The sequence below is a fragment of the Setaria italica genome, chromosome VIII (assembly GCF_000263155.2).
Source record: "Setaria italica strain Yugu1 chromosome VIII, Setaria_italica_v2.0, whole genome shotgun sequence".
Classification (NCBI taxonomy): domain Eukaryota; kingdom Viridiplantae; phylum Streptophyta; class Magnoliopsida; order Poales; family Poaceae; genus Setaria; species Setaria italica.
Genome location: NC_028457.1, coordinates 359,785 through 386,736, shown reverse-complemented (window position 1 = coordinate 386,736; position 26,952 = coordinate 359,785). Strand labels below are relative to the sequence as shown.

Sequence of the window (26,952 nt, the reverse complement as noted above, 5' to 3'; positions counted from 1 at the left end):
GAGTATGCATATACATATAAGTACTTATATTTAGATTAGTATGTGTACGTACATTTGATCCCCAAATAAGTAAAATAGCCCACTCCAAATCTCTCATGTTGGGCCGCCCTGCTAGGTCCTGGCTGCGCGTTTCAAAGTGAGCATCTTCATCGTGTTGACGAGACTGGTTCATTTGTTGCTCTTGAATTTTTTTATTTTAGTATTTTACAGAAATATATGTTCAAATAAAAAAATTGCAAATCTACACCTATATAGTCATTTGAAACCAATTGAATTGGCAGTATGTCCCTTCTCTACGCAGTGCATATTAAAAAATTATAACTTTTTATATAAAATCGGATGGAGATAAAATTTATATGAAAATTGTAGATTTCGACGAGATCTACAAATTTGTGGTTTTAAAACTTTTTTATACAAAGTTCAGATCTAAAGTTTGAATTTTACTACAGCAAGCTGTGGCCAGCGACGATAGGATACAAATGATTTATAGAGGGTCCGTTCAGTTATGTTTTTATGTCTTACATAAATGGTCGGTTCTATCATATTTTTATGTTTGATTAAAAAACATCCCTATGTAACTGGTCGCAGAAATCATTTATTTATACGGTGTAATGACTACTTGGGCTTATGTTGTTTAGCCCCCTCTTTACAATAATGCATATGTATTGTAATCATGATAAGCTGAAAGAGTACATCGTAGCGACAATTTTAGTCAAACAGTTAAGCAGTAGATGCAACAGAGACTAAATTATTGCAGGCAATGGACATTTTGCCAACACCTTGCAGGCAGTGAAGGCAAAGTGGTAGTGACATTGAAACGAACCGGGTTTTCATTTCTAAAGACCCGATTCTCTGTATCTTTGTGATAATTACTGGATCAGTAGCTATCATATACAGAACTTATTTCAGCATAAATATCACATCCATACAACAATAACAATACAAATTTATTTATTACATCCCAGATTATGAGAACACGATCTGGTACATACCCCTTAGACTAAACGATATGGATAAAACCAACGCACTAGCTTCACAGTGTCTGGAGGAGCTCGATGAAATGCCCATGACACTGTGAGACGTGCTGGAGGAGCTCGATGAAATGCCCATGACACTGTGAGACGTGCTGGAGGAGCTCAATGAAATGCCCATGACACTGACAAGTCGTGCATGAGCTCAGTAGCCCAAGATACAGCAGCAGGTATTGTTGGTCTCCATTTTTCTCCTTTTGTCCATGCCACTGAGGATATCCTGAACTGATATTGAACAAGTGTGATATGGTTCATAGTTGTTCTTTTATCCCCATAGTGCAAGACATATTGATCTTTTCCTCAAGAAAGAAAGAAACAAAGATATATTGAACTATCTAAATCCTAAAGAGAGTAAGGCTTTGATATTTTCTATTATGCATCATATTTTCTATTATGCATTGTATGATATTTTCACGATGGGCATGCTTAGTTTTGCTACCGCTCAATCAAAGAACTCCAATAAAAAGCTTTTTCTTAGTGCAAAAATCTATAGGGATGGCCTTAAGCCACCGATCAAATTTAAGAAAAATTTAACAAAATTCTAAAGACTACTATTAACGATCGATCGCTCATGCATCATATTTTCTATTATGCATTGTATGATATGTTGATATGTATGATATGTCGTGCTACTTGGTTTGGTGACATGTGCGCTTTATTTCACTTTAACATCATATCATGTGTCTCTTGTGTATGTGCTTTTTAACTTATATTACTTCTCATACGTGTTGTTGGACTCGATTCACGTAAACCTGATTAGCCCTTTGCTCTTATTGACATCAAGTTCACGTATGTCAAGTATCATTACCTCACTCTTTTATCTCTTATATCATCTTTGAGGTTGTGTTCACAATCACCAAAAAAATAGGAGATTGAGGAGCATCTAGACCCAATACGTGTGGGGTGTTTACTTATTCCTATTTGTATCGAGTACAAGGTGGTTTTCAAGCTGATATAACCTTAACATCATCCATTAATTTGGTGAAAATATTTGGAGAGAATTTGGATGCACCCTACAAGGCAAAAGACAGTGCATTCATATATGCACTAGATTATGTTGACAAATTTCTAAAAGTTGAAATTATCGATATAAATCAAGTTTCCTACCTCATGAAGCGTGCTGGGGTTAGTGTTATAAGACTTTATCTATGATGTTGTACTTTATATAATGTGTTTTTTTAAGATCTATTAATATTTTATTAATATAAGACTTATTCATGTTTTTATATGTCACTAATTTAAATATAAAAAAAATAAGATTCGCTAATCTGTAACGCCTTATACCAATTTGTCTCCACGGATTAAATGTGATTTCTGACAACAAAAGCCGACCGTTCGTAATGGTAGGTTTTTCAGACTGACCTGACTGCGCAGATTAAATGAGATTCCAGCCGACAAAAGCCATTCGTTTGCAGCATTAGGTTTTTCAGACGGTTTTGACTGAACAGATTAAATGAGATTTCCACTGTCGGTGTTTGTACCACATAACCCTCTAGGTGATGACCCAAGGAGGTAGATTTTTCAATAGGGGGAATGAAGAGCCCGATGGTAACACAACAGCGTAAAGCCCCCGATCTTAGATAGTTGTGGGCTGCTAGATGATAACGTAATATCCTACATCATATATTTTTGTGGATTGTATTGCTGGTATATGAGATTGCGTAGAGAGCATGTTTTGGAGGTCCCTACAGGATAGCGGATCTAATCTCTAAGAAGTTACACGGGACTTATGATGATGTTGGTTATGATTACAACAATGAGATTACTCTCTTATCTAAACCGACTAGAATATGTTTGCGATCTCCAGGATCTTTTAGAAGCCTTGTGTTGGTATTTCTATGCTCAGATATATTATGATGGTTCTGCAAGTGCACAGAAGATACAGATGTATTACTTCACCCGAGAGTATATTAAGAGTATCATATTTATTTCTCAAGGAAACAAAAGTTTTTACAATCAATATTGAATAAACAACTTTTCAATGAAGATCGTAACTTACCAACACACTCAAGCGGTGGTAACTCAGTAGAGCCAAGTCGAATAATCAGGACATAGGTATTTCAAAAACGCCACCAAAATTGTAACTGAAATATACGTTTCAACTCAAATTATTGAGTGCAATAACGTGGGTGCAGTTAGTTACAAAATATTAATACAAACATCATAGAATCTCAATACCGAACTTAGGGTACACATATTGTTCTACCAACTGGATATGGCCATTTTGAAAAATATATGTTGAAACTATCAAAAAAACAGTCATAAAATCGCTCAAAAAATGAACACGAGACTTTACCACCTAATTATAGGGCGGTAATGGCCCTGTGCTCGAGGCGATAAGTTGGACCAGGGCCTTACTGCCCAGATATCGACTTTACCACCTAATTATAGGGCGGTAATGGCCCTGTGCTCGAGGCGATAAGTTGGGCCAGGGCCTTACTGCCCAGATATCGAGCGGTAAGGCTCTTACCGCGTGTTGAAATGGTGGTAAGAACTTTTATCACCTGTTGATCGGGCAACGTAGGTCTAGATTTGCAAATTTTTTCATTAAGTATTTATTTTTAAAAAGATATAAAAATAAAAAAATCCACTAATGTGGCTCAATTGGGCCGGGGGAGATGTGGCTCTCTCAATTTGGGGGTCGGGGGAGATGGGCTTCAAAGGTCGTACAGGGAAACTGAGGAAGGCAGGCCTAGCCGATGAATCTCCTCAGGGCGATGAGGAGGGTAACATTTTTCGGCCCACTGCTGCAGAGTGCAGACGCGGCAAACTGATGGACCGATGATCGACGCCGTGACTTCCGAATACATGCATGACTTGGTCCCCAACCGAGGAGGGAGGCAGCGTGAGCCCGAGCTGGATCCTCCTCGATGGCACAGCCTACATGCATCTCCGCCGTCGCTGTCTCCAACGCTCCTCGTATAGCAATAGCTCCCTTCAGCTGCTCATCCGGCCGGCTCCCGCTACGTCGTCGCCGTCCTCGGGAACAAACACCCTCGGCCTCTTGGAGTTGAGGCTCCAGCGCTACGACTCCGACGTACACCGCTGGACCTGCACTCTGTTGTGTTTCCCGTTCACGTTCAGGCACCGCACCGGAGAGAGACCCCATCCCGGACTCACCACCAAGGTCGTCACGCTCGGACCGACCACCGCCGCCTGGGTCGCCTCTGGATCGAGGGGCATCCTGTTCTGCGACATGCCGCTTCCCAAGCTGGCGAGGAGCAAGGGAGGCCCTTCTGCAGAGGATGCCCATACGATACGGCCCTCCCAGAGCAACTCGTCTTTGGGATGCCCCGTCACCTCGACGACAGCCGGCGGACCACTCCAGCTCCGACTCCGGCTCTGACCGATGTCACCGTCGCTGATGACTACTGGACGTGGACGTGCCAATTGCTTCCTGCATGGAAGGATTGGCACAGGGATTCCTCAAACGTCTTGTCTTGGATATAATCATCATGGCCCAGCCCGGGGGGTCAGGAAACAGGCCGTCAGGCGTCGTGTCGGCAGACAACTGCAGATGGCACCAAGCCGTCGTCTCCGGACCGACAGCTCCCAATCCATGGATGACTTCGTCCCCTGCTTGGCTCCGCCGACGACTGCATGATGCCCTGATGCTGAACTCAACACTCTGTCTGTGGTGCACTATAATGCTTATCTCGTTAAGCCACTTTCTGAAATTCATTGCAACGAGACAAGCAACTGGAATAAATAAAGAAATCTGTATAATTCGTGACGGGATCTTATCCTGGTGAAGATTTTTGTGGACGAGACGGACAAGGGAATAATGGATGGATTATTATTTGTATATACTGTATTGCAACGACCATGAGAGTGCGAGATCAACTGCAGGTCCATGCATGGTATCTGTCGTCTGCAGGTCCCTTCTCTCTTCGTCTCTAATCCAATTCAATCGTGTACAGAGTTTACTTGTCGACTCAGGGCTCTCTCTCTTTCTCTCTCTAGGCCGAAGCACAATTCGATGGTGCAACAGACTGGACTTGGTGCCAAAGGGATCTTCTATTTAAACGGCGGCCTCAAGTCCAGTCTTGGTGCGTATCCTAACCGAACCCCACGTTCTTTGTGCCTAGCAGCCCTTATATTTTGCTTGCTTGGGATCCATGATCCATCCGTAACCAGCAATAAGTCCGCACCAGCAGCTACAGAACATGGAGGACGACCAGCTCGCCGCTGCAGCGCGAGACCTCGCTGCATTCTCCATGCAGCTCGTCCGCCACCTCGGCGGCCACCACCAAGAAGAGACAACGGCGCCCAACAAGCTCCAGACCACCAACATGGCCTTCTCGCCCATGTCCTTCCACGCCATCCTCTCCCTCCTCGCTGCCGGGGCCACGGGCGCCGCGCGCGACCAGATCGTCTCCTTCCTCGGCCCCGCCGGCGCGGACGCGCATGAGGCCCTCGCCTCCAAGGTGGCCTCCTATGTCCTCGCCACCCACGAAAACATCGACTGGGTCGAGGAGGACGACGAGGAGGAGGCGCCTACGCCACCGCCCGGGGTCTGGTGCGCCATGGGAGTCTGGGTGGACTCCTCCTTGTCCTGAAGCCCGCTTTTGCGACCGTGGCCGCCTCCAAGTACAATGCAGAGGCGCGAGCCATCTCCTTCAGAAACACGGTACGTTGTTCGATCAGTGTCGTTCCGATCCGTTTGGGATCCTCCATCTGCTGCATGCTTATTGCTTTGCTTGCACGCATATCGATCAGCCTGCGCAGGCTAGAGCAGAGATCAACGAGTGGTTCAAGAGCAAGACCGGCGGCCACTTCCAAGGCCTCCTCCCGGAGAGCTACATCAGCGCCTCGACGCTGCTGGTCCTCGCCAACGCCCTCTACTTCCGAGGCTACTGGTACGACCCCTTCTTTCCGGAGATGACGCGGGACGGAATTTTCTACGTCTCACCCGGCCACGAGGTCACCGTGCCCTTCATGGAAGGAAACTACCTCCACGAGTGGATGCAGATCGGCTGCCACCCCGGCTTCAAGGTCCTGCGGATAGCCTACATCAACGGCAAATGGGAGCAGAGCTTCTCCATGTACATCTACCTCCCCGACGACCGCGACGGCCTGCCGGACCTGGTGCGCGAGCTCAGCTCCAACCCGGTTGCTCTCCTTCACGGAAAGGTCGTGCCCGATCGGAAGGTCCTCGTCGGCGAGTTGCAGATCCCAAAATTCGACGTCTCGCTGCAAGCGGACGTCTCCCGTCTCCTTGCAGACCTTGGTCTGGATCTGACGCTGTTCCGTCCCGCCGGCCACTCCTTCTCCGAGATGGTGGCGCTGGCCGAAGCCGATGATGAGGATATGCTGCCACCGATGGCTGTTCCCTCGATCATCCAGCAGTGCTCCGTCCGCGTTAACGAGAGAGGCACCGTCGCTGCAGCAGCCACCGAGCTAGAGATTTTGGGCTTTGGCATGGGCGGTCCTGAGCCTGTTGTCGACTTCGTCGCTGATCACCCCTTCCTATTCTTCATCAAGGAGGACCGTAGCCGTGTGGTTCTTTTCGCCGGCCAGGTCCTTGACCCTTCGTCACCACGTTAGCTAATCGATCGATTAGCAGTCATGCATCGTCTCCTTTATTTATTATTAGCTCGTGGATTTAGGAGTCTACGATATCATGCTTTGAACCATTCTGTCCACTGTTGCTCCTCGATTGTCTTCTCGGATTTTTTTTACACACCAAGCATATGCGATCGCCGCGTCAGTCCGCGGCAAAAGGTGCTTCTACAGGGCTGCTTCTTCCTTGCAGCAAACCAGGGATGTTCCGGCGGTGCCCATACCCGTAAGGGAACCCAGCCGGCTGACCATAAGCTGTTGCATCGGGGAACCCATGCACCTGGAAGCTGAGCAGCGGGAACAGACCCCCGAACGCAGCTGGGAACGTGTAGTTCCCCCACCGTGCATTGGCCAGCGGGATGCCTCCGCCCATGAACCACGGGTTCTGGTTGGCGTTGGGGAAGTGGTTGTTAGGGTCAGCCTGTGGAGCAGTTGCAGGCCTCTGCCCAGCTGGCCGGTTGGGAATGTCAGCCCCTGGGACATTCTTTGACCTTGGGTCGACACGGTCCTTGCCACGGCCATACAGGGGGACGAGCTTATCCTCCTCAACAACAGCCTCGCACACTGGGCATTCTGGCGAGTGCGAGTGGATGCGCAGCCATTTGTAAAGGCATGGCCAGCAGAAGAGGTGGCCACGGAGCGTTACAATAGGCTCCTGTGGCAGCTCAAAGCATATGCTGCACTCGAAGCTCCCCCGGCATCAGCACCATGCACTGCTGCTGCCGCTTGTCGATTCCCCAACATTTGCCGCCATATTGGGTGTTCCTGGAACTGATATTAGCTGCAATGGATTAAAATTGCCACAATTGTCGCAGCGACAGCCAATTTTCTACACATTCTACATATCTATGCTGCTATAAAATTTGTTAGTTCTGAATCAGGATTTAACATGTACGATATTTTGTTTCCCGGCAAAGCCATCTACAAGCAGTTCCCGCCGTTGGTTAACCACAACGTCTAGATGTACCGGACAGGCATATATCTAACCATGTCAACCAGTCAGGCTGTCTATTGCAAAAGAATCATTTTTGGCATCTGTCAGGTCAGTTTGTGCTAGTACTGGAGAGCCAGGATCTCCACGTCCCATGCTCGTACGATATTCCCAATTGACTAATAACATTCCACAGAGTGCATTATTACAGGTAGAAAGGAAGGGCTACATTTTCATGTTCCTAGTTTTTGGTACATGTACAAGTGGGTGAATGAGTGTGAAGAACTAAGTTGATGCCTTTTTGTTCTCGGTTCCTTGTCCCTACTAAGTGCTACATTACAGGTGGGAACTAAAGTAGAGAGCGTGTCTACAAGGAGTAAAAAAAGGTTAATAGGTGCAGCATACTAATCCACGGAACAGGTAGCTAGGACGCTAGCTTTGTGTCCTGAAACAGGAAGAGATACAGCAGTAGCCCAAGATACAGCAGCAGGTATTGTTGGTCTCCATTTTTCTCCTTTTTGTCCATGCCACTGAGGATATCCTGAACTGATATTGAACGAGTGTGATATGGTTCATAGTTGTTCTTTTATTCCCATAGTGCAAGACATATTGATCTTTTCCTCAAGAAAGAAAGAAAGATATATTGAACTATCTAAATCCTAAAGAGAGTAAGGCTTTGATATTTTCTATTATGCATCATATTTTCCATTCTAATCACCATGAAACCGAGTTGTCTTTTCAATGAGCGATCGATCGTTACTAGTAGTCTTTAGAATTTTGTTAAATTTTTCTTAAATTTGATCGGTGGGTTAAGGCCGTCCCCATAGATTTGCACTAAGAAAAAGCTAATCCATATCGCTAATCCATCTTGGACTTGAGAGAGACCAACAAGCTGGAAGTCAAAGCAAGTTAAACTAGTAGCCCTGGGCCGTCAGGAGGTGGTCGTCCAAGATCATCACCAGCATGCTACCACCTTACTTGGAGACTCAATTCAATTCAATTCAATTCAATCTTTTTTTATTTGAAAGGAATTCAATTGAGGGGTGTTTGGATACGAGGTGCTAAACTTTAGGAGTGTCACATCGGATGTTTGGATGCTAATTAGAAGGACTAAACATGAGCTAATTATAAAACTAATTGCAGAACCCCTATAATAATTCGCGAGACGAATCTATTGAGCCTAATTAATCCATAATTAGCACATGTTTACTGCAGCAGCATATTATCAAATCATGGACTAATTAGGCTTAATAGATTCATCTTGCGAATTAGACTCTATATATGCAATAGGTTTTGTAAATAGTCTATATTTAATACTCCTAATTAGTATACAAACATCCGATGTGATGGGTCTACTACTCCGTGTTGGCGTGCACGAAGCAGCTACCTGCCTGCCTGCCGTTGCATGCAGACGCCGCAGGAGACAAGGAGCTAGCGAGACCTGTTTGGGTTTGACCGAGGCAGCAGGCGTAGGCGGCGGAGGCACCAACCACCGTGCCCCACGTCGTCTCCCGGCCTTCTCCTCGTCATGTCAACCTCCTCCATCCCCGTCGTCGTCCCCGGCAGGCAGAGGCACGAACCACGACGACATCGCCATCGCTTCTTGCCTCCCAGCAGAGCCGGCGGTTTCCTTTTTTAACCACTTGTTACCCTTTCAGACGACCGTTTCCTTCTTTCTTTCCAGTTTTGCATTCAAGCCGCATCCTCTCCATTTGGCAAGCACGCCTCCTCTCCCCGTCCGTCGCCATGGCCATGGCCGGCGGCAACCATTCAAGTGGCAGGAGGTCCATGAAACTGAGTCCATTCTAATCATCAACAGGGGCGATCAACCTACAGGCCGGCCGGCTTCTTCGTTGTGGTATGCGTATCATCATGTAACTTCTCTTCGTTCTCAATCCCAACTAGAGCTTCTCTTCTTCCACTGAGGTCACGTACGTCCTCCTCGACAAACCGACACCAGCTTCGGCACGAGGCTTTGCCTTTGGCTTTGGCTTCGGCACGCCAGCAGCTTCCCAACTAGCTTCTCTTCTCTCGATTTCCTTTCATTTTTGATTATCTGCACTGGCTTTGGGTAGTATTTCACTTCATCATTGTTTTGGATTCGCTTCTCGATCTCTTTTTTTTTTTGAAACGAGCCGCTGCTATATTAAAAAAGAGGGATGGCTTCTCGATCTCTTCATTCCCTCAACGTTTCTTCCTCTTAGCTTTGCTTGTCTGGTTCTCATGCTTTGTATTGCAGTAACAGAGTTTTTCGTTTACATCTTCAGTGGTCAGTGGATGATACCAATGGCAATCTTTTTTATTTATTTATTTTCAAACTTTATCACAATTTACCTGCGCATGATATCAGATTCCATGCTTTTCACTGCTCTATGCTGTGAGCTTTTGTTGCTGCTTCCAACTTACCATGCTCTTAAGTTTCCAATGAAATTTGGAAAACGGCTACCTTGTAGAATCAATATTATAGTCGTATTATTGGTCTTCCACCTTCTTGGATTTCGTGTGCAAATGGTCATTAGACGTCTGATTACTACTTTATTATGAAATTAAACTTTCAGCTATTTTCTAGCTTCCGGTGGTTCCCAGAGTAACCACTGTCCTTATTTGGATGCTTCATTTGAATTCTTAATGCAGCACTATGCAGTTGTTGACAGCCTTGGTTTATATGTAGGTTATTTTATTCAGTTCGTGACAACTTTTCCTTTATTACCGGAAGACAGCTTGTCAAACTCCCCATTTTCTGAAGCATCTTTGTGTTTTCCGACTGTCTGTTCAATTACTTTTCATGCTTCCCAAAGGTTTGCAAGATCTCCATGCACATTCCCTGCAATGGCCATTTCTCGATCCACCGAAGAGTTAGTATATAGGTTAGTCGAATATGCCTATTCTTGTGCGAACAAATGTGACTTCGTCTCATTTTATTGTCCATTGTTTGGGTGAGGTTTCCTGTAGTTTGTTTCGTTTTCTCCAGCATCTTATTAAATAATGTTTTTCAAATTCCAGTTATCTTATTGGCATGTCCATGGCAGCAGCAGTTGTATCCCCTCCATTTGGAACTTCCCATAATGCTTTTAAATCTGTTTTGGTCAACTACTACTGTTCCATTGGATTGGATCATCACTCTAACTCTGGACAAATGTCCATCATGTAGATTTTTTCCTTTGAGGCTGGACCATATACATGCTTCACCATCGTCTATACCATATTCTTGGTAAAAAAGAAATTATAATTTGTTCATCCTTGAAATGAGCAAGCAAAAAGCCCTGTTTTGTGCTCTCTATAAATTTTCAAACATTTTTATGCCATACTTTGTGACAAAATATTTTCTTTTTGTATAAATGTTTTTCTGTTCTAGATCATTGTTGTCTGTTCGGTTGGACATTTCAGTTTGTACATCTATTTTGAGAGGTCTTCTGCAGAAAATTATAGTGTTCTGTTTGGTGATGTGATCAGATTCTTATGTCCAGTTATGTTCATACTACTATTCAAGTAAAGTTTCTAAATAAGCTGTTGGTACCTTTTCACTTTCATGTTTTGGCTTTGAAATTCTTTTGGCATCAGTCTTTGTCCAAAAGAACAAGTCTTGAAACCCTGTGGCTACCTTTGATTTCCTTTTTTTGATCACTAGACTTTTCTACATAGTTTCGTGCAACATGAAAACTTCTATGGTTCTACCAACCTAACTTTCTCTAAAAAAATCCTTCTGCAGGCGTTCTATTACCTCTGTTCATTGCTTAATGGTTGATCTGTTTCATCAGCTGTTCATTTGATGCTGGAGGTAGAAACTCTCTGCAGAAATGGAGCAGAAACCCAACAGAAAGAAGGTACCATGTTCTCTCTTCATTCATTCAAGTTTCATAATCTGTGAGAAAAAGTACAAGTCAATTTATCTACCCTCTCCTTTTCAGTTTCTCTTTCCAAAAATTATAGGAGCAAAGGATGGGGATGCCTTGTCAAGGCATGGTGCCGAGTCCTCCATCAACTCCACAGGTTGGAGATCTCGAGTTCATAGCATCCTTTTTAACGGCAAAGCAAAACACTTTTTCTCTACATGATGATAAGAGAATACATTTTACTTGTGGGTCTTTGAAAATTGAAGCTTGATGCATATTAGCTTTTCTCATGGCCATGATTGCTAACTTCAAGTTGGCAAGAGGAAGCATACTAGATTTCTCCTGTTGTAAAAATTATTTAACTAAATCAAAAGTTAAAAGCCATTTACGTTTTTTTCAGTTGATTTGAAAGAGTCCCCAGAGAGGTCATTAGTGGCTTCCCCCTCAGCATCATCCTCATCCTTCTTCAAAAGTCTTTCCGGTATCTACTATTTCATCTTACTCCACTAGTCTTCTGCACTCGGTCATTAGTTAGTTTTATTTTCTTCTATGTATTATCATAGTTCTTTTGACCTTGAATTATAAGCCTGGTTTTCCTTCCCCTTTTCTAACTTCATCTTTCTAAAATAGAAAGTAGAAGTCTAAAATTCAGCGGCTTCAGTTCTCCTCCAACAACTACTAGTACCCATGTAGAAGCTTTCAGGTGAGCATAGTTGTCAGTAAAGTCCCTAATTCTTTAAAGCTCTACTCACTTTTTTTATGCGACTGAAATGTTTATTTCGTTACATGTCACAAATAGCATATTTTCATTAGCTCAAGTTTAGATATTTACTCTGTTCTTGCTCTGATCTTCATAGGGTGTTTGCAGCCACATGGAATGTAGCTGGAAAGACCCCGGGCATGGGTCTCAATCTTAATGATTTCTTGCCTTCTGATGACTACTCAGACATTTATGTGTTAGGGTATGCACAAATCTAAACATCACAAATTTGCATTATTGCTATTGTCATATCAGATAGAGATTTACATGTCTTCTACACAATGCATATCTTCAAACATCACACCCTCTGGCACGTTTCCTTTTGAGCTTATATCGTTGTCCTCTTAGTAGTTTGCCAGGTATAAAACACCGACAATTTCAGCACATTTAATGTTTGTTCTTTGAGCTTCGTATCATGCAAACCAGTCACAATTTTCTTTTCTTGTGGTTGTCCTGAACAAGATCTTATCCAACAGTTACCTAGCAACTGACACTGTCAGCTATCTACTCATTAAATTAAACAAATTACATCGTGGAAAATCAGTTACCGTAGTAACTTGATCAACATCCTAATGCAGCAAGCAAAATTGAAATTGTAATCCATGGACTACATATCATTTACCTAAGTTACTTTGAAGTTGAAATAGTAACACGATAGGATTTTTTTCCCCACAATTGCAATGCAGGTTCCAAGAAGTCGTCCCCCTCAACGCCGGCAACGTCCTTGTGATCGAGGACAACGAGCCGGCGTCGAGATGGCTCGCCCTCATCAACCAGGCGCTGAACCGGCCCTCACCAACCTCCGACGCCTACGCCTCCGCCATTTCCGAAGCTGCTGCAGCAAGCTTCTCGTTCAGCCGATCCGTTGACACGACGGCCTCCGCCTCCCCCGTATCCGCTCTCCAAACGCCCAGCTCCAGCCCGCTCGACCCGTCGCAGTTCCACAAGTCCTCCAACAGAGAGATCCGCCGCGCCGCCATCACCCGCGGCCGCCGGCTCAAGACGTGCACGTGCCCGGCGGAGCGGCCTCGGAGTCGGAGGTCGTACAGGGCGCCGTGCCTGATGGTTTGCGGCAAGAACTCCAACGCCGTCGAGAGCGACACGACGACGTCGGACGAGGACGACGAGGTCAGAACCAGCAGCTTTGCGGTGGCCGACGTGAAGAGCCCGGCACCGGCGGCGGTGGCAGCGAGCCGGCGGGAGAGGTACTGCCTGGTTGCCTGCAAGCAGATGGTGGGTCTGTTCACCACGGTATGGGTGAGGCGAGAGCTGGTGCGGCACGTCGGTCATGTCCGGTTCTCCTGCGTCGGCCGCGGCATCATGGGCTACCTCGGCAATAAGGTCAGCACTCAGCACTCAGCAAGCTCATTCAGTCCATTGCAGCTCAACTGTGTGAAATGGCTTTCCATTGTCATGTCCATCTTCGTCGAGGTCAAACATTCAAATGCCATCATGTCTTTGGTTTCAGGGTTGCATCTCTGTGAGCATGTCGCTGCACCAGACGAGCCTGTGCTTCGTGTGCAGCCACCTTGCCTCGGGGGAGAAGGAAGGGGACGAGCTCAGGAGGAACTCAGATGTCGTCGAGATCCTCAAGAACACGCAGTTCCGACGGCTCTGTAAGAGATCAGGCCGCAGGATTCCGGAGAGAATCCTTGACCATGAGTAATTTCTCATACACTACCCAATGTGCATTCACTTCATGCAAAAATTCAGAAATGCGAACTGACAAGTGTCAATGGTTGCAGTCGTGTGATCTGGCTCGGTGATCTGAACTATCGAATCGGCCTGAGCTACTCGGAGGCCAAGAAGCTCGTCGAGGCAAACGACTGGGGTACTCTCTTCGAGAAGGATCAGGTGACTGACCAAATTCATGACAGTGTAGGGCACATACTCTGTCAGAGTTCTGCAAGTGTTCATTGGGCATTCTGAACTGAACAGCTCAAGACTGAAAGGGAGGGTGGAGTTTTCAGAGGGTGGAACGAGGGCAAGATTTTCTTTGCTCCCACATACAAGTACTCATGGAATTCCGACAATTATGCTGGTGAAGACGTCACGTCGAAGAAGAAGCGAAGAACACCAGCATGGTAAGGCCTCTCACCACACACATCCTGCATGACAAATGCAATGATATTGTGACTTCAGAACACGCCTGCAGTTGTTTCAGTTTCAGCATTGTGAGGTTACTAAAATGTTCAGTGCTGGATCAAACAAAAACATTTTGTAGGTGTGACCGGATTCTCTGGTATGGTGAAGGGATAGTGCAACTGTCCTACGTCCGTGGGGAGTCGAAATTTTCAGACCATCGTCCCGTCTGCAGTGTGTTCATTGTCGAGGTTGCGGTTCCCGACAACAAACTCATCAAGTTTGCATCAGGTCCCAACATGAAAGTTGGCGTGGAAGAACTCCTATTTGCCCCCTTGTAGCAGTCTAGCAGATAACACTACATGGAATGCAGAATTTTGCTCAAGATCATAGTAAAATTTTCCCCTGAAGTGCTTGTTATCTTACTAGGCGTTGTTGACTACTAGTACTGATGAAGTTATGAATATGATTCATAGTAGAATCAAGATTGTCCCATTGGGCTTTGTGTTGAAATCCAAGGGTTCCCAAGACCATGACAACAGAACTGATACCGGATAATAATTAATTTGATTTAGTTTGCGGGAAAATTTAGGAGGCTACTAGCATACTGCAGTCATATGCATCTGTGTACTCTGTTCCATACATGTCAATCAAGAACAAGATGTAAGCATGAAAGGCTCACATTTGGTATCAGATAACTGAAGTATTCAATGTTTCAGTTGGTGTTGACTAATGAAAAACATCAAATCAAACACAAAAGTGCCAGTTTCATTTCAGAAGATCGACATTGTCCAGAAATAGTTGATTAAACAACTATATTACAGAGTACAAGAAATCTTCCTCTGAACAAAAATTCAATCCTCATTCCTTTTTCTCGGCATTTGGTACTACAGAAATCACTCTCCCCCGTGAAGTACTCAAGCCATCAAGGAATTAGACAGAAGCAAGGGAGAGAGATTTGTTAGGCAATGACAATAGACTTGTAGCTATATCTTTCGAAGAATGGTACAAGGAATCAACCATTTGTAAAAGACTACGAATATTGCCAACACAAGTTCGTCCAAAGAAACTGCCATCATCATACAGTACCATTTCTACATAAAAAAATTACATAGCCAGGCTAATAATTTGTCAAAGATCAAAAGTTTGAATCTTAGTGCGTGCACAGCTTAAGAAAAAAGAAAGAAAGAGGGCATATAAAATAGTACCTGAGGTTTGCATGCTTTGGCCTTCAGAATTTTTAGCTTGACGCCTTTCGCCTTCAATTTATATCCTCTTGATCTCGAACTCTTGCTTTATGCCTTGAATTATGTCATCTTTCATCTTCAACCTCTCTCTAGAAAGTGGCTCATTCACTTTTGGCATAATCCAACAATGAAAAAGTGTGCAACTCAGCCTTTGCAGTTTGTACAAAGTCAACCTTTATGCTGAAAATCACAAATGCAACTGACAATATCTTATTAGTTATCATATAAACCTTTAAAGTTTCCAAAATTGGAGCAATGTAGATATGACCCTCAATAGTGAAAAGTGACATTTTGTGACCTCTAAATGAAATGTGGGATGAGGGGGTACATGTTATTAGCTAATGAGGCACCAACACCCCAAAAAAGAAGAAGAAAAAGGAAAGTGCAATAAGATGTCGAACCGGTCCCAGTTAGTGACAAATTCCTTCATAAACTTCTGAAGAAAGAAAAAGAACATATATCAAACAACATAACAAAAGAAAGTGAATATAATAATTGCAATTGGAAATACTTGCATTGACATTTTGGAAAATGACACAATCTCTAATGTGTCAAATCATTACTCTATATTAGAATATATTTATTGAATCCAACAAAATTATGATACTTCAGAAGTATAGTTTCTAGAAACAACTACCCATATGAGTTTTACATGTCCAAAATAAATAGTTTAGAAGTTATTGATAGTGAAAGTTTGGCTAGAACCAAAGGCAAGTATTATTTGTAACCAGAGAGAATAAATAAATGCTATTACAATTATGCTATTATCTGAACCTGCTTTTACTCGAGTATATAAACACATTAGTCTATTGAACGGATGAAACATACTGCATTGAACGTACTTTATTTAACAATTGTGCTGAAGAGTTGCTAATTGTTTACGCTGGTTGGGTAGTTTGGATTTTAGTTTGTTTGTGGGTTTGCATTTGTTTCATATAGTGAAGAGAATTTGGTATGGTTTGGTTATGCCTTATGGTCTTGAACTTTGAGGTTAGCATGGTTTTAGCCCATGGTGGAAACTCTTTCCTAGTTGGGAATTGTTGGTGAGGTTTGCATTTGTTCACCTCGGGGTCGGGGTTGGATGGTGGCCAGGCCCTGAGTGGAGTCCACGCGCCGTGGAAAGACGGCGAGGCGGCGGCCATCTTGGTCGCCAGAGATCGAAGGAGCGCGGCCATGGCCACCACGAACTGAATCTCCCTTCCCTCTCTTGGTCATGGGTGCACCTCGGTGAGCATGTCGCTGCAATGGGGGAGAAGGAATGCGACGAGCTCACGATCGAGCAACTCCGACGTCGTGGAGATCCTCAAGAACACGCAGTTCCGCATGCTCTGCGAGAGATCCGGCCGCAGGATCCCGGAGAGGATCCTCGACCAAAGCAATTTCTCATACACGCTACGCTACTCACTGCGCATTCACTTGATGCCAGAATTCAGAAATGCAAACTGACAAAGTGACAATGGTTGAACTCGTGTCATCTGGCTCGGTGATCTGATGCTACTGAGATTAGAAGATTAACGAGAGGCAATTGGAAGCATGTCTGAGATGCCGTTAACCATAATCTGGTCAGATTGAAAGTGCTTCGCATAGTGTTATTTCATTATTATTTCAAGAATCAAGATTGTTCCTTTCTGCATTGGGTTGGACAAATAATATCACACCTTGGTTTTTGTACTCTGTTCCATACATGACTCTCAAGTTGCAAGTCAACTGAAGAATGAAAAAACTCTCATTTGGGCCGCGCCCTTGTTATTTTTCATGTTGCGAACTTGGTGCTGAATCAAGAATCAGAGAAGTCGTACATGGTGTCAATTTCCTTTCTCAAGATCGACATAGCCCCAAAAGAGTTGGATAAACATGTATGATCGGGAGTATGAGAACAGTACAACTCAAATCATTTCAAGACGGATGGTTCCTTCGAGCATTGTCAGTCCTCATTCGCGTCTCTCGGCATTCAATACTGCAGAAAGCGCTCTCTCCCCTGCAGCAGCAAGGAATTAAAAAGAAGAGAGAAGGATCTATAGGCAAGGATAAACATAATTACCTCAGTGCCATACTTATACCTCATGAAAAATGGTACAGAAGAATTCACTCATTTGTAAACACAAAATGAATGCTTTCTTATATAAGACCACGAGTTATAAAACATCGCCAAGTCTAAGAACTAACAGTTACCAAGGTGCAGAACAAAAGCTAATTAGATTAAAACAGAAGATTTAGGAATGTGAAAACCAAAGCCAAGAAACCTACTTGTAAATGTAGATATCCGCCTCCGGGCCCAGTGCACGGTTGCATGAACCACAATACTGCAGAAAACGGAGAGGCTGCATCTGCATGTTTCCAGGTGGCAGTGAATGAATAAAAATGCCAACCTCAGTGTGGCTGCCCTGTGTTTCATCCCTAGTTCCCGTTTCTGCCATCTGATCAAGCTTCTGAAATCTTGAGGGTGTGGTGGCCATTGTGAGGGAGCGCTTTAAGTTTTTCTAACGGGATGGCACGGTAATCTTTGCGGGCAATTTGTTAGTTTGTGTGCTTCTCTCGCTATATATATCGACTTTGTCAGGTTACCTGTGTTGTTGTTTTCAGTACATGGTTGAGAGAGATGTCCGTGCATAGAGAACTAGTGATCCTTAAGAGTCGGCAGGCACCCTTTTTTTCCTTTTTAAGGGAAAGAGGACATGGTAGGTGGGCAACCATTTCTACAGGTTGATTGATGATACTGACCTGATGCAACATTAGTCATCCAGGAAAGCATGGTCATATTAGTAATGCAGTAATGTACAGCATGTTAACAGTTCGTAGAGTAGATTGCTTAATTTTGCACCACTCATGTGCTTGGTGTTCTATAGCTTGAAATGTTTGCAGATTAACTGAAGCATATGTGGACAATGCAATATCATAGTTCATACTTATCACTGGAATGCAGAATGAGGCTTCTTGCTGCTAAAAGTCCTAATTGGGATAGGATGATAGAATCGTCTACATAAATATTAATTACTATGCCTGGGCCAACAAGCTGTAGTTGATGCTGTGTTCCTTCAAGAAAAAAAATATTTAATTTGTGTTCCTTCAAGAAAAAAAAATATTTAATTTGCATCATTTGATAGAAGAAGACTATTCATTCCAACTTTTGTTAGTTGGTAATTGTTATCACTCAAATAATTGAGAAAATGGCAGGTTCTTTTCAAAAGAGAAGAGAAGGATAGAATCTCACTATCAACGCATAACATCAGCATTGATAGTTCTTTTCAGATGTCAATTCAGCCGTCTTTTATTGGTTTCTTTTTTTTCTGCAACTAAACGACGAGGCACTGATGTGCTTGTGCTGATTTCACGAGAAGCCTTTTCTCCATATGTAGAACATTATTGTTGAGGATTGTCCATGTCCTCCTATTCAGTATTGGTCATAGCTTAGGGAGGAATTGCAAACAAGCAGCCATGTTGGTTAATAAGGATTTGAATTTCTAGAGTTTGCTGGTTGCAGTATTTGATTATTCATTCCAAATTCAAACTCAAATTAAGGTAATTTGTTGTTATTATCACAAAAGGCCAAAACCTTAAACAATTTCCGGACATTGGATTGAAAACGAGGGGTTGAGATCAGACTCACCAGGTGACTGATTTCCCAGCTCCTGTGATCTCCTTCCGTCGAGTGAGCCACCGTCCCACGACAGATCGAGCCGATCCGATGGCGAGCGGCGCTTACCCCGTGCAGCTCCTCCACCGCCCCGGCGCCGCCGAGGGCCAGTGGCGCAACCTCGGCGCCGCCTACGCCGCCGTGACCTTCCTACGCCCGCAGGGGCAGTCCCTCGTCCTGTACGCCGCGGGACCCGACGGCCAGCCGCAGCAGCCGCGGCGCATCGTGTTCGTGTACCCGATCCTCCCGGGCGACGCCTTCGAGCGGCTGGACGGCGCGACGCTGTCGTGGGCGGAGCCCGAGTGCGGGGATGAGTTCGCGCTCTGCTTCCTCGACGACGCCGCGTGCGGGGCCGTCTGCGGCGCCATCGCCCCGGTGGTGAGGACCCCGGCGGTCGACGGCATCGCGGACATCCTGGCGGGGCTCCGCGTGGCGAGGGAGGAGGGCGCGCCGGCGCCCGGCGGAGCGGACATCGCCGCGCGGCTCGCGCAGCTCAGCATCGGCCGCCCGTGAACTGAAATCGAGGGGAACGGAAAACGCCAACCAGCTGCTGCTTTGAGCTAGGTTCCTTCCAGTTAGGCAGTTGTCGTCTTCAGTTGAGTCTTTCTCAACGCAGTTCAGCTGCCTGTTTATGCTGTACATACAGTTGTATCTGCTAAATGTGATGGGAGTAATAACGCCAGTGCTCTTCCCTCATGTTTCTCTCTATGATTGCAAAATTTGTTCAGTGCTTACTGCAGCTTCATCATGACGAGATGCTACAATGGTTGAAACAGTACAAAACACCACCAGTTTCTCCAGATGCAGACCTGTAACTATCATGACTAGGTACTACATGCACAACCACAGGACATGGATATCAGACAATGGATTTTTGACAAGTACCACTCTTGATATCAGATGATAAATTTCCATCAAATACACAAGTCTCAGCTTTTTCAGCATCAAAAAATTGAGCCCTGTGCCAACAGTTACGCCAATGTGGCAACATCATACCAGCATTATATGACAGCACAACACTACAACAGCGATCCATCCTGGTTGCTCCTAACAAGATGTGGATCCTAATTGTAAATGTGCCATTCTCTTGAGAAGATAAATTATACCAGCGACAACTTCAGCAGAATTGATATTTGCCAGTTCTCCGCGCCTGACTGTCATAACATCTGCTGTAAGCTCCACCAACGCCGGGAGAAGCAATGCATCTGTAAACTTTCACATCAACAGTAACCAAAATCAAGTTAACATTGATCTTCGAGATAAAGTGGGAAGCATTTTCCCACAAAGTAAGAAATAACAGAGCAAAACTCGGGGCATCAAGTAAATTCATTCTGCACGCTCCAATATAACAAACTAATTGACAGCACAGACATACAAAACTTATCTTTATGTTTGGATTTTTTTCCCCTGACAAAACAAAATTGGCGAGATATTTTTTTGAGGTAAATACAGTAGGGGAGGCCCCTACTATGTTAAATATATTAAAATAGGGTTACAAACTGTACAGAAAGTTAGAAAGATGTCAGCAAAGATCTAAAAAAAGAATGAAAACGACAGCTAAGAAAAATAGAGAGCGTGTGAGTTAGTTAGCATAAGGAGTCTATCCAAGCTAGAAAAGGAGCTCTTTTGTTGCTCTTGAATCTGTGAGCCTGCAGAGTAGCATTTGACTTGATGATTATGCTGTGGTGATAAGTTATTAGATTACTGCTCACCCCTAAAAATAAGGGGATTGTAAATTTCCACCATCTATGTAGAACTTTCAAAGCATGTTAGAAGGTAAATAATAACAAAGCATACAAAGAGCAACCTCTTATGATATTTATACACTGGAAAAATGTTACTAGCAAAAGCAAAATAGTAACTTTCCAGTCATATTTAAGATTGCAAAATTACTGGCAAAATTAGACATGTTGGTACATATTCAAGAGTGATCAATGTGAACTATAAACATTTGATAATAGTTGAAGAAAATGCTCACCACATTCGCACCAAATAAGGCGCCTGATTCCAAGCTCTTCATATCAGCAATACATCAATACACTGCGTATTTCTCAATGGAAAAGTGAAAAGGTGAAGGCAAGTTCACTCTAAACAAGTAACTTAGAAGTCTAGTGGCATCCCAAACATATCGTTGATCTCCGCCATGACATCACGAGTGGTGATTGTGGGCTCAAACAGACCATTCTCATCCCCAAATTTGCAGGAACTGCTCTGACTGGCTTTGCAGGTGTTCTCTTTTAGGTCATCATCAGCTAATATGGAGAAACCAGAAACTGAAACTGCTTTTCCATCTGACAGCGCATTAGTTTTCCGCTTTGTTTTCTCACCCTTGAAGTTCAATGGTTTCCCAAACATGTTATTTATATCATCCATAGCTTCCTTTAGATTGACAGTTGGATCCACTAATCCATGGTGGCATGCATTTTCCACCTTAGGCTCATCATCAATAGAGGATCTAACAAACCTATGAATGACTGTGTCTTCTCGAAGCCCATAACAAACAGGATGAGAACCTTCACGATATCTTGTTCCAGAATTAGTTTGAACTGGACAGAGCAAAGTATTATTATCATGAGTAGGCTGCACATTTCTGGAATTTATAGTTACACCAACAGTTTTCTCACATTGTTCTTCTTCATCATCTGGCAATATTGCAAATCCTCCAACAAATGGCTTCTGGAAGTCACTTTCGCCTTGATGCCTTGATGAATCACACAATGGTCTTGGAGGAAGCCCGTTATTCTTGTGGTACGTGGCATTCTGGATGCTGCCATTAGCCTCATTTTCATCCTCAAAGATTTGAAACCCACATGTTTCCTGATCTAACTTCATGTTTTCTTTCCCAGTGTTCCTATTTTGTCCTGCATTTTGGTCGCTGCCATTAGGACCATCCTCATCAACAAAGATTTCAAACCCACTTGTTTCCTGATTTAACTTCATGTTTGCCTTCCTAGAGTTCCTGTTTTGCTCTGCATTTTGGTCATTGCCATTAGGACCATCCTCATCAACAAAAATCTCAAACCCTCTTGTTTGCTGACTGAACTTTGGATGCTCTTGCTTCATGCTATTCCTGTGGAGCATCTTGGAACCATTACAGTTAGGTTCATCTTCATCAACAAAGATATCAAATGCACTTGGTTGCTGATTAAAATTTGACTTTTCATGCTTTGATCGTCTCTTGAGCATTGTCTCAGGTTCCACTGGTTCCAAAAACATGCTACTGATGGCATCCATAGCCTCCTTAGTGTTTATAGTTGGTTCAACCAGGCCATGATGGCAGGCATCTTCAGTTTCTGACTTCCCAACCAATGCAGAGCCTACAAACCGTACAACTACAGTATCATCGCTATTACAACGGGACAAATTCTTGTTTGCTCCTGAGTTGCCTCTGGATAGCATACCAACTTTAGCAGGTCCTAATGGAGGATGACGACCTAATGAAGTATTAGAACTGCTTCCTGACTTCTGAATTGTATTGGATTTCAGTTCTTTACTGTTTCTGCTTTCACCTGCAACATATTCCAGAAATAAGTAAGGTAACACTGGAACAAATCATCCATTATATTTGCATGTCAATTAAATCAGAAAATGTGTTATGACAAGGAAAGTTTGAGGTAAGGATCTAGAAGAAGTATGGTTCTTTTATTTTGGGAGAACTAACCAATAAGCTTTTAATAGAAAGAAAAAGTGGCAAATGCAACATTGGTTACACCACGAACTGATTTGTGTACCCTTTTTTCACAGGCCTACCTTCAACTTGGGTCATAGGTGTAATACTAGGCCCAGCTTTCGTAGGCATTATTTCACTTGGACCAGCTTTCCTAGGCATTCTTTCCTGCAGCTTCATAAATAAAAAAAGGAGGTGAACAAATCAAACATTGGCCATGGTCTAGACTGAATTAATACATGAAATCAGAGTCATACTTTATCTTTCCTCCTCTTGTATGATTCCATTCGAAGAATAAACTGTTCATGTGCTTTGTGCAACTCACCAATAGGCTCTGCCAGGCTATTAAACAATTCAGTAGGTAACCAGCTTTATTCTGAAAGGAACTATGTACTGAGATATATTTTAACATGAAGTGTTACTTGCAATCCTTCTTCCCTACTAATTGCCTCAATGGTTAAGTGTTGCATAACCGTGCATACTGTTTTAGTGGAGCTGTTCAGGTTGGTCATGAGCCTACCATGCGCATCCAGGAAAAAAAAAGATCCAAAGATCTCCAACTAAATTAAATCAAAATGAAAAAAAGACATTTTAGCTACTACTACTAATTTGCAGCAGGTGAACCTGAGATATGCCTAGTTCCAGATGATGAAAGTACAGGCAAGATATAGTATTTCTGTAGCTCATAATATATCAGGTATAGCTAATGGAAGTTGAGCTCACACAATAATAAAGATTATATTAGCAGAAGATTGTATCGTGAGCCTATGAGGTAAGAGCTTACTTCTGGATTCCCAGACGGTACATCTTCTCTGCATCATTGAACCTCTTATGCTTTTCATAATATAGCGCATAAGCCATATAAAATGAAGCTCTCTTAAGACCTATTCCATTCCTCTCCATCTTCTTGAGCAATGGCTTCGCATCCGCCACATAGTCCATCTACACAATTAAGAAGCCCAGTAAGATAATTTCTTACAACAAGGGTTCCAAAGCCAAATGGAGGTGCTGAGCTCAATAGCCACTATGACGCAATTGACACTACAAGTTTCCAGTGAGCCTATTGTTTTAGTCGAGATTTTTCAGGGAAACATTCGCAGCAAGATATGATGAAATTTACAATATGAACAAACAAAAGGTACTGATATGATATCAACGCATCAGATAGAAATTTCAATCGAGCTGGTGCAGATTCTGGAGTTCACTCCAAAAAACCACAAAGCCCCAAATCGAACAATGTCAGAGTGGAACTGCAATCAACTGCCGTCCTCTCTGAATAGTCCCAAATAGAGTTACAGAGCGCATTCGGGTCAGCAGTAAGAGGGCAAGAGGCGGAAGAGGATCGAGACGGCAGGTTGCAGCAATGGGAGGGTTAGTACCAGCTGGATCCAGACGCGGAGGTAGCGGGGGTCGTCGCGGTAGCGCAGGTCGTCCTGTAACTCCTGGGCGCACTTCTGGAGGAACCTGGGCAGCTTCTCCCGCAGCGTCGCCGGCGGCAGCGCCCGCTCCATCTTCCGCATCCCGCTGGCAAGCAACGAGCGGCGGATTAATCGATCGACCGACAAAGGGAACTATGCGTGCAGAGGGGGACAGGGAAAGAAAGAAGGGCAAGGGAGCGGCGGGTGATGGTGGTGCCGTACCGGAGCCATGGGCGGAGGGGGTCGGATCCGGAGTAGCTCCGGATGTCGCCCACCACCGACGAAAGGAGCTCCTTCTCCTGCTCCGCGTATGCGGCGGCCATGGCTCCGATTGGATTTGGTTGGCGGCCTGCCGACAAGACGAGCAAGAGAGCGAGGAGGAGAGGAGGCGATTAGAGTCTGCTTCCCATTTCGAATGGCAACGGCCATGGGAGGGGTAGGGCCCACCTGTCATCCCTAGTGCACGGCCAACCATTCATGGGCTCTCAGCTCTGTTCCCACGAGGCCACTGCAAGCCGAGCAGTGATGCTGATGACAAAATGTTGCAGAAATCTTATCACGACCACAGGAATCATGTTGTAAATAGATCTTTAGCTCTAGATGCCACACCTAGCTGACACTTGAAAAACAAGGATTCTGAACTGAATGTGCTCCAAAAGAATGCACACAAGTTGGCACACATATCCATACGTATACTTATTAAACAGCAAGCACCATCACAGAAGTTATCAGCTCATAACCAGCAGGCATTATCATTGAAGCTCTTTTTTCAGGAGGAAGTACTTTGCATAGGAGAAGACAAAGGGAAGAAAGTAAGACGGGCATCGCTCTCAAGATGAGCAGTCCATATTTGAGCAGAGCAAGAGCAACACCCAACTGCCAGATTTGAGAATGCCAAAAGGTGCTTCTCAGCAGCAGCAAGAGCAACTGCAGATGATCCAAGTCTGCGGGCATGTGATAGATGTTGAACAATGAGCAGGTCTGGCCCTGGCATCAAATGCAAGGAGAAATTTGCGCTGTTAACACTCAAAACGTTTGGCTTCGCAGTTTTGACATCCCAAACATGAGGTCGCTTGGTTCATTGACATTTTACATTTCTAATATGTTTCCTTTTCTTTTTTCCATTATTTTGGCATATGAAATTACGATACTACCCTTGCCTCTATCTTTCTCTTTCCCTTCCGTTATCTCTATTCCTTCCGTTCCAAGTCCAAAAAAACTGATATCGAAGACAAGGAAGAGGAATTGACTTGCATGTATGCTGTGTGTATTTTGGTTCCAAGTGCTGTTACCTGCTACCAAATGTGTGAACTATATGTAGAACTACTCGATGAACTATGTGAACCATATGTGAACTGGTGCCATTTTGTGTTGCTCGTCGGGTGTTTGTGATGAACTATGTGTTGCTCTTGTCTCATGTATGCTCTTAAGGGCTAAGATGGTCATTTTAGGTGTACTACACAGTGAAAATATAAAGGAACAGATGTAAAAAGATGAAAATGTCAATGAATCAAGCGACCTCATGTTTGGGATGCCAAAACTGCGAAGCCAAATGTTTCGAGTGTCAACGGCGCTGATTTCTCAAATGCATGTAACACACAACACTCCATGCGAATCTAGGAAGGAAACACACAAATGACCATCAAAGCAAGGCAGCGGCAATTGATAAAGTTATTTTCCTGAAGTTGAACATAGCAGGCAGTCAGGCATCCATGATGCACCATCAGGTAGAGTTCGTAAACAGAATGAAAGTCAGAGCAGAAATGGCAGCTTGAATTTGGGTATTTCGATTAGCATAATTGGTTAACTATTCATACTCATTTAAAAATGGCAAGCATGTCGAAGTAAATTACTACTATAAATCAAAGTGGGGGAGGCATGAATTTTGAGGAAATGCGAAGTGCAAGAACGCAGCGCGTTTCATCACATGAATAATAGATAGTAGAACACAGAGATGAGTTAACCAGGGATTTGTCTTCTGAAATGCCAAGTATGGTATGCTAGATGAGATGCCACCGAGGACTTGTGTGAAATCGAATTACATAGAAGACGCCAAGCTCGGAGATACCAAGAACACTTGGCTGCCTAGTCAAGGAAGCAGCTTCCCTGCCATGAAGCAGGCGAACTTATTGCTGCGGGAGTACTCGTACGGCACGCCGGCGACCGTGAGCAGGCGCTCCAGCACCTCCTTGACCTGGTCAGGCTCCGCCGTCTCGCACTCGAGCTCGTAGCTGGTCCCGAAGTCAAACCGCGTCTCATCAAGCTCCAGCACGAGCCCTTCGTCCTCGAGCTCGTAGACGGCGCGGGTGTTCCGGAAGCCGCCGAGGCAGACGAATGGCGCGGCGTCCCCTCCGACGCCGTAGTCGGCGGCGACGAGGCGCACGATCGGTGAGTCGACCCCGCCGAGGCGCGCGGGGTCGGCGGCGCAGGCAAGGGCGATGGCGGGGTCGAGCGGCTCCTCGACCTCCTCGACGCGGCTGACGCCGGCGTCGATCCGCGGGCGGCGCTTGAGCGCGAGCATCACGCGGGAGGGGGCGCGGTCGTCGGGGCCGTAGAGGCGGATGCGGAGCGCGGCGGTGGCGGCGGCGAGGGTCCGCGCGGCGGCGTCGAAGAAGAGGTTCCGCTGGGCGTGGGTGCGGCGGAGGCGGGGCGCGAGGAAGGAGGAGAGGCGGCGGTGGGCGGCGGCGTCGGGGAGGCGGATCTTGATCTCGACCTCCATGCCTAGCTAGGAGGGTCTGTGGGGGTTGGGTGGGGTCGGGGTGGTGAGGCCGATGCGGTGGGCCTTGG

At 44.8% G+C, this 26,952-nt stretch overlaps 4 protein-coding genes and 2 pseudogenes across 7 annotated transcripts; 3 read left to right on the top strand and 3 right to left on the bottom strand.

Moving 5' to 3' along the window:
* Window positions 1-5,108: 5,108 nt before the first annotated feature.
* Window positions 5,109-6,669, top strand: LOC101755786 (annotated as a pseudogene).
* A 69-nt stretch (window positions 6,670-6,738) lies between these two features.
* On the bottom strand, window positions 6,739-7,352 carry LOC101755377 (annotated as a pseudogene).
* Window positions 7,353-9,110: 1,758 nt separating this feature from the next.
* LOC101768219 (type I inositol polyphosphate 5-phosphatase 10-like) lies at window positions 9,111-14,892 on the top strand. Its single transcript, XM_004978418.4, has 11 exons — window positions 9,111-9,382; window positions 11,234-11,348; window positions 11,433-11,514; window positions 11,758-11,838; window positions 11,988-12,060; window positions 12,215-12,319; window positions 12,804-13,458; window positions 13,586-13,779; window positions 13,863-13,971; window positions 14,056-14,201; window positions 14,342-14,892. Exons 2-11 carry the CDS (start codon window positions 11,322-11,324, stop codon window positions 14,538-14,540), a joined length of 1,671 nt encoding a protein of 556 aa, XP_004978475.1. The 5' UTR covers window positions 9,111-9,382; window positions 11,234-11,321; the 3' UTR covers window positions 14,541-14,892.
* Window positions 14,893-17,256: 2,364 nt separating this feature from the next.
* LOC101767142 lies at window positions 17,257-19,786 on the top strand. The gene has a single exon (XM_004978415.3). It carries the CDS (start codon window positions 19,132-19,134, stop codon window positions 19,591-19,593), a length of 462 nt encoding a protein of 153 aa, XP_004978472.1. The 5' UTR covers window positions 17,257-19,131; the 3' UTR covers window positions 19,594-19,786.
* A 153-nt stretch (window positions 19,787-19,939) lies between these two features.
* On the bottom strand, window positions 19,940-25,918 carry LOC101767543 (probable inactive serine/threonine-protein kinase bub1). 4 transcript variants are annotated; one of them, XM_022829339.1, is made up of 8 exons: window positions 24,613-25,918; window positions 24,388-24,514; window positions 24,127-24,271; window positions 23,532-23,689; window positions 23,005-23,089; window positions 22,831-22,921; window positions 21,059-22,589; window positions 19,940-20,292 (listed from the first exon to the last, which is right to left on the bottom strand). In XM_022829339.1, the coding sequence occupies exons 1-7, from the start codon at window positions 24,638-24,640 to the stop codon at window positions 21,181-21,183; spliced, it is 2,043 nt and encodes a 680-aa protein (XP_022685074.1). In that variant the 5' UTR covers window positions 24,641-25,918; the 3' UTR covers window positions 19,940-20,292; window positions 21,059-21,180. The 4 variants fall into 4 exon arrangements, with proteins under 4 accessions (XP_022685074.1, XP_004978473.2, XP_022685075.1 ...); XM_004978416.3 differs by having other exon boundaries at window positions 19,940-20,285; XM_022829340.1 differs by having other exon boundaries at window positions 22,831-22,915.
* A 96-nt stretch (window positions 25,919-26,014) lies between these two features.
* LOC101766730 (triphosphate tunel metalloenzyme 3) lies at window positions 26,015-26,946 on the bottom strand. The gene has a single exon (XM_004978414.2). It carries the CDS (start codon window positions 26,882-26,884, stop codon window positions 26,255-26,257), a length of 630 nt encoding a protein of 209 aa, XP_004978471.1. The 5' UTR covers window positions 26,885-26,946; the 3' UTR covers window positions 26,015-26,254.
* Window positions 26,947-26,952: the final 6 nt, after the last annotated feature.